The following is a 12609-nucleotide window of genomic DNA, read 5'->3' as shown; positions in this document are numbered from 1 at the left end:
GAGTGTGAATAAAAATTTGCAACACCTCAGTGTTAAAACAAACAAGAAATGCATTTTGTTGCTGTTGTTGTTACTTGTACATATGGTACATAGTCTTATTTCTTAACTGTATAGAAAACATGATAAAACGCTGAGGGGGAAAAACTAGGCTACAGAACAAAACATACAAAATTAAAGGAAAAAAACACTGGAGAGAAGTACATCAAAATGTTAATAGGGGTTATAAATGTTAGAAAATATTTTTCATCTTCCAAGTTTTTAGCAACTGGTGATCTGTCATTTGTAGTTACCATTAAGAATTTGTTTCTTTCTGCCTCAAGCCCACCCCTCCCAACCCCCCAAAAAGATGTGTCCAGCGTGCATTCAAATGGAACGAAGAACCTCAATAACATTATCTGGAATTGCACCATTTGGGTTTGGGCTCACCAAGGACGTAAACACATCTCTAAGTATTTTATTACTTGTCTAGCTAGAGTTGAGTGAAGTTTTCTCCATAAACTCTTTCGGATCCAATTTGTCAATTAAAATCTCACAAGCTCGTGGAGTCTGGAGCTGGGTTTCCTTGAGCTCGGTGCAGCAGGAGGGCCCGCGTAGCTGATCCGGATAAATGACTGCAGAGCACAGGGACAGCGAACCCCCCTGCATGAGCTACACTGGGCAAGCCGCTATCAAGGCTTGCAGGAGCTTCAGGGAGCTGATACTCAAAGAGAGGTTTAGGGAAACGGAGACGAGGTGAGTCAGAATTCGAAGCGATACCCAACCCTTGGCCCAGGCCCAGAGGTTCAGATTTCGGTGCCAGGACTCCCACAAGGTTCAGGGGAGAGCGACTGCTGGGGGTTTCAGGGCGTGCTGCAAGGGGCCCATTTACACAGTGGTGCACAGGCGCGGGCGGGACATCTTCTTTCTTTCTGCGCTTATTTCAGCGCTGGTACCCGTCCTGAGTTGGGGCTCCTCAAGCCCAAACGGGCCAGCCTAGCCGCTGAAGGGGGCGGATCCAAGGCCCAGGGGCCTCCCCCACCCTTAGCCGACCCTTGCCCTTGGAATCCTCTCGCTGAAGACAACCGCCGCCCAGAGAAGCCGCATTGCGTGGAAACCCAGCCATCCCATTGATCTATCAGACGCACACCTCCCGGGTTTCAGGAGCTCCTCAAAGGCCTAGGGGCTGCAGTGCTCCTGTACTACAGCCTACCCAACCGCCTGGCGGAAGCTGCAGCAGCGCGGCCGGAGATCGCGGCTGCATCCGGGTCCTTCTCTCCGCAGCCCAATCCTCGGCCTTTTCTCTTCCCACCCTCCTGTTTCTCCGCCCCCCCGCCGCCAATCCCTGATCGGCTCTCAGACGAACCTGCTGGCATGGGAGTGAAGGCGGACGCGGGCCAATGAGGCCTCGCTTCCCGTTTGAAGCCTCCAGTGAGTGGGCGCCGGAGGCGGGCGCTGCTGGCCAGAAGGTTCGGTTGCGCGTGTGCCATGGACTCAGCCGCCCGGTGATATTGACAATAGGAGAGAGAAAGGGGCATTGACGGGGACCCACCGCGGGTACCAAAGGGCGGCTCTGGCAGCGGCGGCTACAGCTCCAGCGGCTCCTCCTCCTTCTCCTTCCTTCTCCTGCTGCCGCTGCGGATCCACTCTTCCTCCCTCCCTTCCCCCCCTCCCCACGTCGTCGCCGCCGCCGCCGCCGGGTCCGGGGCAACGAGCAGAGGCGCCGCCCGCCGGGAATGTGAGCGAGGAGCCACCGGCGGAGCCGCAACGGGGTCGGTGCCGATTTGATGGGACGGGCCCGCGGGGGAGGATCGTGAGGCTGCCGCCGCGGTCGCCACCGCCGGAGCGCTGAGGTTCAGGTCCGGCCGTGAGGCCTAGAGGCGCCGCCGCCGCGGAACCGGAGGGACGCCGTGCCGGACAGCCGTCGCCCCGGGCTCCCTGCCGCTGTCCGGACCTCCCCCCGCACGTCCCGGTCCCGCCACCCGCCCCCGCTGCGGCCCTCACACCGGTCTCCCCTCGAAACCACAGATCATCTTCGGATTCTTCCCCAGAAGCTTCAAGGTAACTTCGTCTCTCCAGCACCTCGGCTCGCCCGCTTCCTTTCCTCTTCCAGGTCTTCCTCAGGAACCTGCAGAACACCGGCTTCGGGAAGGCCTGGCCGGGGCAGGCGAGGGGTGCGGTGGGGTGGGGTGGGGTGTGGGAGAGGGAGCGCCCGTCCCACTTGTCTGATTTACCTGCAAAGGCTTCTGACGATGCCGCCCATTTACTCTGCCTCTCCTCCCCCCGCCCCCCCTTCCACCTTCCGGCATTGGAGGCATATTCTTGTCCCCCTTTATCCACTGACGGGGGGCGGGGGGAAGCCGGCGGGTGGGGGGGGATTGATGTAGTGAGGAGGATTCTGTAACAGCTTATCTTCTCCAGGGCTTGGGGCGGGGTGGGGGATAGCAAAGGGAGTATGTAGCATCCGTACAGACCAACCCCTTCCCTGTCTTTCTCCTCCACCCCAGCACCCCCCTTGGATTATCCTGAACCTTGGAAATGCCCCGTGCCCGCTGCTTAGACGATGATAAAGCTTCGGGCGTCCTGGTCCAGGGCGAAACCTGTTTCTCCGGGCTTTGCACGGACCCACTGCTACTGCAAGTTCAGTTCTGCAGCGCTTTAGGGTTGAGATCCTTGACGTTTATTCTGGGCCGCGGGCAGAAGGGGCAAATGCTTTTTTTTTAAAAAAAAATGCCAGCAATAAATCATCTTTAGAGATGGGAGATGAGGAATAAAGAAAAGACAAAAAGAGTGATGGAGGAACAGGATTTACCGAAATCTTGCGTTGTTTGGGTTAAATGAAATCTAAATAATTCACATACCACATTGGAAAAGCTGCCCTTAAATTTACAACATACAGATGAGATGTGGAGCTTCTTGCTGATGGAGTCATTGTGAAAAATTTTAACTGATCTTACTTCTATCATAGTCATTCATAGTTTGCAATTCCATTTTGAATCTGTCACATTATTTAAGGCTAAATTAGGTAGCTTTCTAAAAACTTTTTTTTTTTTTTTAAAAGAGAATCCAACAAGACTTCACAATTCCAAACCTCAAGATCCTGGGTTTTGTTTAACAAATTTTTGTTATTTTTTTACTTTGTCGGAATCTGGATAATCCAGATAACTTTTTATTCTTGCATGTGCAGGAAGAAACTCCCTTACCTTTTAATTTAGAGGTTAGAAAACACTTATCTTATGTATTGGAATGACAGGTGAGTAATTGCATTTCAGTATTTCCCCCATATGCATTATTTTTATTCAAGTCTGCCATTAATCTTGCATGGAGCCTCAGTGCCATGGAAATGATGGCATATGTTTAAATTGGAGAATGAAATTGAGCTTAAGTCTTGTTACTTTTAGGAACTAGCCTTCATTTTAATAATTTGAGAAGGTTAAAAAAATCTAAAAGAGCTGTTCTATCAGCTTGATGGAATGAAAATTAATATCTGATGATGGACTTAAAGGGAATTCAACTTGGTTGTCAAAGTAGGGTGTGAATTTATGTTTTCAACTTTGGTGCACGATTTCATCAGAATTTTGTTTATTAAGCTTTAATAACTTAAGATGGCTTCATTCAAAAAGAAGACTTCTTTGAAATGCTTCTAATTATGCCTTTTATGTGTTCTGTTTAAAGTAATCTAACCTGTCCTCATTTCTGGTGCAGTATAGTTTATCATAGCTAACACAGCACATTGCATTAAAAGTCATGCCTAGATAGTTTCAATACTTGTAAATTTCACCTTGCTGTGATACATGATGTAGATTCTTGAAGTACAATAAGGGTTTTAACTCCAGAGCCCATTTATAATATTAAATATCTTGGGAAAATGTATCAATAGAAGTTTTCCAGTGGCAGAATAGCTCCAGAATTACTTCAGGAATCTCAAGATGAGAAGAGCTGTGCAGTTAGAAAACGAGTAGATGACTTAGAAGACTTCTTCAAGTGTCAGTGAACATCTTTAATGCTTATCAGAATGGGGGCAGCCCGTGCATTAGAACTACAATATTGCTTATATGGTACTTAAATTCCTTCTGTTTATCATCAAATTTTCATGTTTCCCTATTGAACATATGACTTTTCTTAATTGATTTTGCTTTCTTCATCACACATTTCAATTTTCATGCATATTGTATATGGGAATTTTCGAATTTGTGTAATTCACATGTATGCTTCCACCTTGGGAATATGTTTATGATACCTCTTTCTCTTCAGTAGGGATATGTCCTCAGCACCATCTACTCCTCCATCAGTGGATAAAGTAGACGGATTTTCTCGGAAGTCCGTCAGAAAAGCCAGACAGAAGAGGTCGCAAAGTTCCTCACAGTTTAGGTCTCAAGGCAAGCCTATTGAGTTAACACCTCTGCCGCTGCTAAAAGGTAAGGCTCATGACCAGGTGATGGATTCCTTTCCAGTTGATCTTTACATATCTGTATTTAATCTTCTTTTTGCAGAATTCCATATTTGTTAAAGTTCTGTGTGGCAAATTGAAGGGAGGGGAGATTTCAGACATGTTGAAGTTACTGCTATGTGGGCAGATAGACCCACTTTCCTTCTTAAAGGGCTCAATTTAATATAAATAGCTGTGGACAAATGAAAAGAAACCTGTTATCAGGACCCTTTCTCACGTTGATAAAGAGAAAAACTGAATGCCAGAGAAACTTTAAGATGCCTGGGTCTGCGTTTTTCATTTTTTCTTGACATTTAGGTATATACATCATATGTGATAACAGCTACAAATTGTACAGTTTTAGTCACAGGAAGTAGACTTAGGAGAGGAGATGATACCATTAACTTACATACAGAAAGTGGTGTTTGAAAGAATTCATTTTTAAAAATAAAAAATGGTCATAATTGTGTTTTCAGATAATACATGTAGAAAACATGATCATACTTGTTTAATACTACTTTTGTCTTTACTTTGGAATGAATTAAGGACAAGTTCTTAATATGAGATTTGCTTTTTCTAAATTAGACCTTTCAGCCTTTGGGTATATGTGGACACTTCTTGTTCCTTTTAATTTTCATTTGTTTGCTTTATGTTTATGAACAGACACGGTTGAAATATATCAGATGTAGTATTTATAGCATGGAAATTATTAGAATCTGCCTTTGAAAGTAGATTTTTATCTGCTGAACACTTAAAGAGTGAGGACAAAGGGAGCATGAACAAAGCAGTACACTTTTATAGCTCAGAGGAAATCAGAAAACCTGATTCGTTAATGAACATTTACTTCTGAAACAGTTTGTGAATTTAGAAGGTATTGTAAGAAGAACTGGAGTTTGACTAGAAAATATCCTCAAAATTTAGCCTAGGATATTTCAGGCTTCTATTTTTCCCCATGTGAACTTTTTTTTTTTTTTGGATTTAGAGTCACAAATGAGATTCTGAGGTATATACTTGAAATTGATGGAAACTAAATGAATTCTGATTACTGTAAAAATGATACATGTACTGGTTCGTAGAGATGAGCTCTTATGAGTTTGTGGGGGAGAAAATTTCAGCTAAAGGTTTTGTTGGTAAAAATGAAAAAGTCTTTGTGAGGCTTCAGAAAACAAATGAAGGAAAAACTCTAAGGATAAAGCTTGAAATACAAAGTTGAGAGGCATATGGATTCCTTGATAACTTTTTTAATCGGAACTAGACATATAAGAGCTATCAGTGTGTCTCTCTGGCAAAGGACTTTATTTTGAGGAAGCCGATGAAACTTTTTTAGGTTTAAAAAGAATTTTAAACTTTATTGTTATATTTATTTCTTGGGGCTCATGGCAAACATTTAAATTCGAACTGAACTGACCACTCATTGGTTTTGAGGGTAGTGAAAAGGCATGGGTGAGAAGAATTTGGCACATTTTAAGATTTTGTTGTTCCATATCTCATTTTTTAAAAAAATCATAGTAAAATATATCTAACAAAGTTGACCATTTTAACTATTTTATGTATGCATTAAGTGTGACGTTAGGGATACTGACATTGTTGGGCATCTGTCACCACCACCCACCTCCAGAAATTCTTCATCTCCCTCCACTGAAACTCTATCCATTAAACACTAACTCTCCATTCTCCCCTCCCCTTAGCCCTTTGGTAAGTAACCACCATTCCACTTTCTGTCTTTATGGATTTGTTCTCTAGGTCTTTTTGTGACTGGATTATTCCCCTTAGCATAATGTCCTCAAGGTTTATCCATGTTGTAGCATGTGTTAGAATTTCCTTCCTTTTAAGCCTGAATAATATTCTGCTTTGTGTATATACCATATATTATTTATCCACCTGTCAGTGAACATTTGGGTCGTTTCCACCTTTTGGTTATTGTGAACGCTGCTGTGAACATGGGTGTACAAGTGTCTCTTTGAGCCCCTGCTTTCACTTCTTTTGGGTACATGCCCAGAAGTGCAATTGCTAGATCATATATTTCAATTTTTAAGGAATTGCCAGACTGTTTTCCGCAGCAGCTGTATCATTTTACATTCTTACCATCAATGCACAAGGGTTCCAATTTCTCCACCTCCTCACCAACGCTTGTTGTTTTTTGTTTTCTGTTTATAATAGCCATCATAGTGTGTGTGAAGTGGTATTTCATTGTGGTTTTGATTTGCATTTCCCTTATGACTAATGAATGATGTTGAACATCTTTTCATGTGCTTACTGGCTATTTGTATATCCTTTTCCCTTTTTTAAAGTGAAGTCTGATAATATTGAAAAATTTCCAAGAACCCTGCTCTCCAGGAATATCATTTTTGTGAACTTGTGTATTTTGCCAGCGTGGGAGAATTGGAGCGTAACAGGACCATGTAGTACTAGATATATCCACAGCTTAATTCCAGACAGACTGAAAGTGATTCTTGTGTAGTAAGCATGTTCTGGGAAAGTGTTCTGGAAAGCATTCCTTAAATTCGATTTCCCTATCTGTAGAATAACAGAGAAGTAACAGTCAGATGTAGATTTCAGAAATGTTTATTTACTCTTAATTTTTACAGAGAATATATTTGTTAAATGACATTTGTTTTTCATACAATGGATTGAATTTTATTTGTGTGCAGTTTTCTCACTTCAGGAAGTAATTTATGGAATATAAAGAAAATATAGGAGGAATTTCTTTATTTTATTTTTTACCATTTCCTTAGGAGAAACCAGAACAAATTACGTGCGCATGCCAAAGGTAGTAACTGATGTAATTTTCTGTAGTATTGCTTTGACCAAATAGGAAGGTTTGAGTTAATTTTCTTTGGCAGCGTAATATAAATGGCAGGTGAATTTTGTGGGTTGCATTAAAGAATAAAGTCAAATTCATGTCCTTAAGATCTTTAATTTTAGGAGAGTTTGAAACAGAAATTGTATTATTTGTAACTCATCTTTTTAATATGTAATTTTTGAAAATTGAAACATAGGTATTTGTTAATGATCACTTGTTTTGTATGTATGCCTTATCAGAATGTTTATTATATGTATCATAATATTTGACTGGCTTACATGTAATAACGGCCATTAGCATTTTATTTATTATTATTATTATTTTTTTAGACTTTATTTATTTATTTGAGAGAGAGACAGAGTACAGAGGGAGAGTGAGAGAGAGAAGCAGACTCCTTGCTGAGCAAGAGAGCCCAACATGGGTCCTGATCCTGGGAGCTGAAGGCAGACACTCAACTACCTGAGCCACCCAGGTGCCCCGGCCTTTGGCATTTTAAAAGTCTCTTCACTTGCAAAATTAAAGGATAAGTTTAATCTTTTTTGTCTCTTTTCTGATACGTGGGGTCTTTTAATTTATCAACCATGTTACTTTCTACGGAAAGCAATGCCAGCATGTTGTTCTGTGAACAAAGCTGGCTTTTCCTCAGCAATTTATAATGAAATAGAAACATTTGAATTTTCTCTGTCTTTATATACTTTTGAAAATGTTTCCAGAGAGTCCTAAAGTTTTTGAGCTTGAAGGACTTTTACTCAAGGGGAATTTAGTAAAAGTTTGAGTGCTTTATGTAAAGACTTGTATGCTTTCCTTGTGCCTACATGGCATGACACGAAGCAAGCTTTGACAGTATCCATCTCTATAAGGACAGTTAAACTAAACACTTAATGGGGGGGCACCCGGGTGGCTCAGTGGTTAGGCATCTGCCTTCCGCTGGGGTCATGATCCTAGGGTCCTGGGATGGAGTCCCACATTGGGCTCCTTGCTCAGTGGGGAGCCTGCTTCTCCCTCTGCCTGCCACTCCCCTTGCTTGTGTGTTCTCTCTTTGACAAATAAACAGATAAAATCTTAAAAAAATTAAAAAAACACTTAGGAAATATACACACACATATTTATCACCGTTATCATCATAGTAATACTAAGTAGTAGTAGCCTTAGTAGTACTACTAGGTTAGGTGATTAATCCCCCCTCCCCCCATCCTCCCTATGACCTGTTTCCTTCTTTCTTTGACCTTAATAGCTTATGCAAGTTTAGATTTGAGTGAAATATTTTTGACAAGAACCATCTCTTTGAAGATGGGATTATAATGAGAATATGTCATTATTTCTAGCCTCATAATTCTTTATATGTTTTTAAGGCATTTTCCTAATAGTTCAGACATTCAATATTAAACATTCCAAAAACTGTGATGACTGGAGGTACTCTTCAGCAGAAACTCTGCCCCTTGGTGTTAAAACTTTTAGATCTGTAACACTGTGTTTCTTTAAATTCCTTCTTCAATGAAACCCCCCCCCCTTTTTTTTTAATCTCTAGGCTTGTGATTCAGCTTACTTTTTTTATTTTTTAGGGTGACAGTTTGTGAGGTTTTTAAAAATCCCAGTTTAAAACTAATGTTAATGCTTTTCTCATTTGTTGATGGGATCATTCTTTTTCATCCATTTCTGCTTTGTGTGGTGTGTAAGGAAGGAATATGCAGAAGTAAGTCCCAATTTTTATAATGGGTTAGTGCCTTAAGGTGTATTTATAATGACATTAGTTTCTTAAGGAATAATGTCCTTTATTTTAGCGTTTGCCATTTTCCTTGTACTGTGCAGTGTCACCTGGGGGAAAGCACATGGGCCTTTGTTACTTGGAAGAGTCCTGCCTTACTCAGTAGTTGTGTTGTATGGGGCAAGTATGTTAACTCCTGAGGGCCTTGGTTTTCTTGACTATCAAGTGGGGATGATAATAATAGTCAATAGATATGGCAGTGCCACATTCAATAAATACTAGCTAGCGTTATTTGACTGGGATTTTAGAAGTTAAAATATGAACAATGTGGAATTATTATTTCACTTTTTATATTTTTTCAGCAAAAAGTTGAAATTGGAAATTTCTCAACTATGAAACGATACCATAGTTTTGCAGGGATGAATCTTTTTCAACCAAAAAATTGGGAGATACAGTTTGCAAATCTATTGAATTTCATAGACAAGTTATTTTATTTGGAGATCCTCACCAAATACATTGGTACATTTTTTTTTTTAAAGATTTTATTTATTTGACAGAGATCACAAGTAGGCAGAGAGGCAGGCAGAGAGAGAGAGGAAGGGAAGCAGGCTCCCCGCTGAGCAGAGAGCTCCACCCCAGGACCCTGAGATCTTGACCTGAGCCGAAGGCAGAGGCTTTAACCCGCTGAGCCACCCAGGCGCCCCCTGCTACATTTTTTAGTGTATTGGTTTTTTTTAAAATTTATTTTTGATAGGTAATGTAGTTACATGGTTCAGATCTCAAAAAATACAAAAGGGTATATAGTGAAAAATCTTCTTCCTGACTTGGTTCTCCTACTTGCCCTTCCCAGAAGCAGCCAGTGATAATAGTCTTCTGTAGAAGATGAAGACATTCTTAAACCTTTCACTGAATTTGAAATGCATTTTGCAGCCTGAAATTAGATGCACATTTTGTATGTGTATATCCATTTTTAAATGGGAGAATTACAGTGTATTTTTCAGATTCTCAAAGGGGTGTTTGAATCAAGAAAGGTTAAGAACTATTGATCTAGGGGCACCTGGGTGGCTTAGTCGGTTAAGTGTCTGCCTTCGGCTCAGATCCTGGAGTTCCAGGATTGAGCCCCACAGCAGCCTGCTTCTCCCTCTCCCTCTGCCTGCTGCTCCCCCTGCTTTGTTCTCTCTTGTGCTGTCAAATAAATTTTAAAAAATCTTAAAAAAACCCCATTGATCTAGTTTGTACCTTGGATTAGTGATACATGTTTTTTTGACAGCTAAATTGGCATGTGAAAGTTTGTGTGTATGTGTGTGTGGTTTTGAGAAATAATCATAAGTTTTCTTCTGAACTAGAAGAATATAAGTTAATAGGTATTAACATTCAGCTTTGCAGCCTTTGTGACAATGTGGCAACATTTTTCTTTTTGGGAAGAAATTATAAGATTTTGCACAAAACCAAATGTCAGTTGCAGTGTTTTCATGTGTGAAAGATTATACTTAGTTGTAGTGAGGAGGTATTTCATTTACTTTTAGGGGGAAATGTTTTTTCTTTATATACCCTAATAATTTATAGCATAGAGAAAAGTCCCACATAGAGTCGTATGTGGGCCAAAAGATTTTGAGAGTAAGCATACCTGATGTATAATCATTTAAAAGTAGGATAGCAAGTTGTATTCATATTTCATTCCATCTGAGTATGATAATTACTGCTTAGTTCTTAACCTTGGGTTCATGGGTTTCTGGTTGGGGATAAGGTACGTGCATTGTGGTTGGGCTTTTATGTTCTAAGACCCTCCTAAAATTAATCTGTGAAGTTTCTGTGAGTGGGCATTTTTTTTGGGAGAGCACAGTTCACTGCTTATCTCAGATTCTAGTCGATTTTGCCGTACCATTCTTGCTCTTTCTCCAGTTAAGAACTTTTGGGTTAGACCAAAAGATTGGGAATTGTATTCTTATTTTCTGAGTATTTTGTTAGCTGTATATGTACACATATCCATTGGACACTTAACAGTAAACATGGTAAGCTATAAACAGAATTCATCATAATGTGGATCTCTCCAGTATATGACTCAGCCCAGACATAAAATATTTAGGTGCCAAATGAATCTTTTCGTAAGGCAAGGTGTCCCTTTCTACCTAGAACTTTCTTTCCCTGACTTAGTGTCATTCTTCAAGTTTCATCATACCATGGGACTTTCTTAGGAACTGTCCCTCCTGACTTTTAAAAATAGTCTTCTTTGAAGTTCCTATCAGTTTATCATATTTTGTATTATATTTATAATCTGAAATTAGTTTCTCTTTGTTAGTTCACTTGTGTGTTATCTCCTTCTCCTGCCCCATTAGAATATAATCTTCAGTGTAGAAATCTTTTTTTTTTTAAAAAGATTTGATTTATTTGACAGACAGATATCACAAGTAGGCAGAGAGGCAGGCAGAGGGAGAGGAGGGGAAGCAGGCTCCCTGCTGAGCAGAGAGCCCAATGTGGGGCTCAATCCCAGGACCCTGGGATCATGACCTGAGCTGAAGGCAGAGACTTTAACCCACTGAGCCACCGAGGCGCCCCTTCAGTGTAGAAATCTTATTTCTCTACCTCTAGGGCTTAGATTAGTGCCTAGTACATAGTTGGCATTCAATAAATATTTGTTGGCCAATTAACATTGTGGGTTGACATCTAAATTGTTAGTGATAATAGTATAAACATTTCTTTTTTCTTCCTAAGTACTAAATCCCGCCCCCCCCCCCCAAATCCAGGTCATGCAAGTTTTATTTCAAGTTATAATTTACGCAAAGTTACAAACTTGTTTAATGAAGACTTTATATTTTTAGAGGATCAAATTGTTGAGTGTTCACTTAAAATCTTGAGTGAGGACTCATGCTTTGGTAATTCTGAATGTTTCAGGTTAGGAGCAGAAATATCTTGTGGGGAGAGGATAGAGGGGATTTTATATGTGACATACTAAGAGTAATTCCTTTTACTTAGGGGACTCGTCGCTTGGCCTTTTGCAGCAGGTGGAACACTTTTTTCTGCTGTTGTTTGAGGACTGAATTGAGGGCTAATCAAATCACCAGACTTTCTTTCTTTACATAGTTTAAGAGGGAATAGCATATCTGAATATTATAATGGACTTTCGGAACAGGGTTTTATGGTTAAATTTTCTCATCTTTAAAACTTCTGTCTTCTAATAATGTTAGCTCTTAATATTAATTAGATTTTGTAGTGCTTGGAAAGAAGAGTAAAGTTTCTAGATATTTCTAAAATGCTGGGTAAGGTAGTTCTTTGGTTTGTTTGCAAATGATGGCATAGCATCCTTTTTTACTACTTAATGCTTTTCTACCCTTCGTATTTGCAGATTTTCTGAAAACAAATATGGGATTGTATTTTTATGTTACAGTAGAATTAGACATGTGATGAACATATTGATTGGATAAAAATAATGTTATTATGTTGTATTTTTGCCCAATATGTAACAATAAATGCCTAATATATATAACATGTTAACTAAGTGAGGCAGGTCGCCTCCCTGAGGTAAGAATGGAGGCCCTGAGGGGGCACACCCGTGGGTTTGAATTTTGAGACTTTTCACACATAATGTGACTTCTAAGCAAAGTTTTCTTTTATCTTCCAATTGGGAGAGTATTAGAACCCACCTCATATAGTCAGATTAAATGCCATAAAGTAACTAAAACATTTATCTAAGTGTTA

General features: G+C 40.4%; 1 protein-coding gene across 4 annotated transcripts in view; it reads left to right on the top strand.

The window, feature by feature from the left end:
* Nucleotides 1–1426: 1426 nt before the first annotated feature.
* PPP2R5E (protein phosphatase 2 regulatory subunit B'epsilon) overlaps nt 1427–12609 on the top strand; it is a 143213-nt gene continuing 132030 nt past the window's right edge. For 3 of the 4 annotated variants that reach the window (XM_080807344.1, XM_080807341.1, XM_080807343.1), the window contains exons 1-2: nt 1427–2037; nt 4231–4394. In XM_080807344.1, the coding sequence (XP_080663470.1) occupies nt 4238–4394 (157 nt within the window). In that variant the 5' untranslated portion in view covers nt 1427–2037; nt 4231–4237. The remainder of the gene's footprint in view (nt 2038–4230; nt 4395–12609) is intronic. The other variant, XM_080807342.1, reaches the window with a different exon arrangement.

Source organism: Martes martes, assembly GCF_963455335.1.
Source record: "Martes martes genome assembly, chromosome: 7".
NCBI classification, from domain to species: domain Eukaryota; kingdom Metazoa; phylum Chordata; class Mammalia; order Carnivora; family Mustelidae; genus Martes; species Martes martes.
Note: the sequence above shows the minus strand (reverse complement) of the source record. Positions and strands in the feature narration are given on the sequence as shown.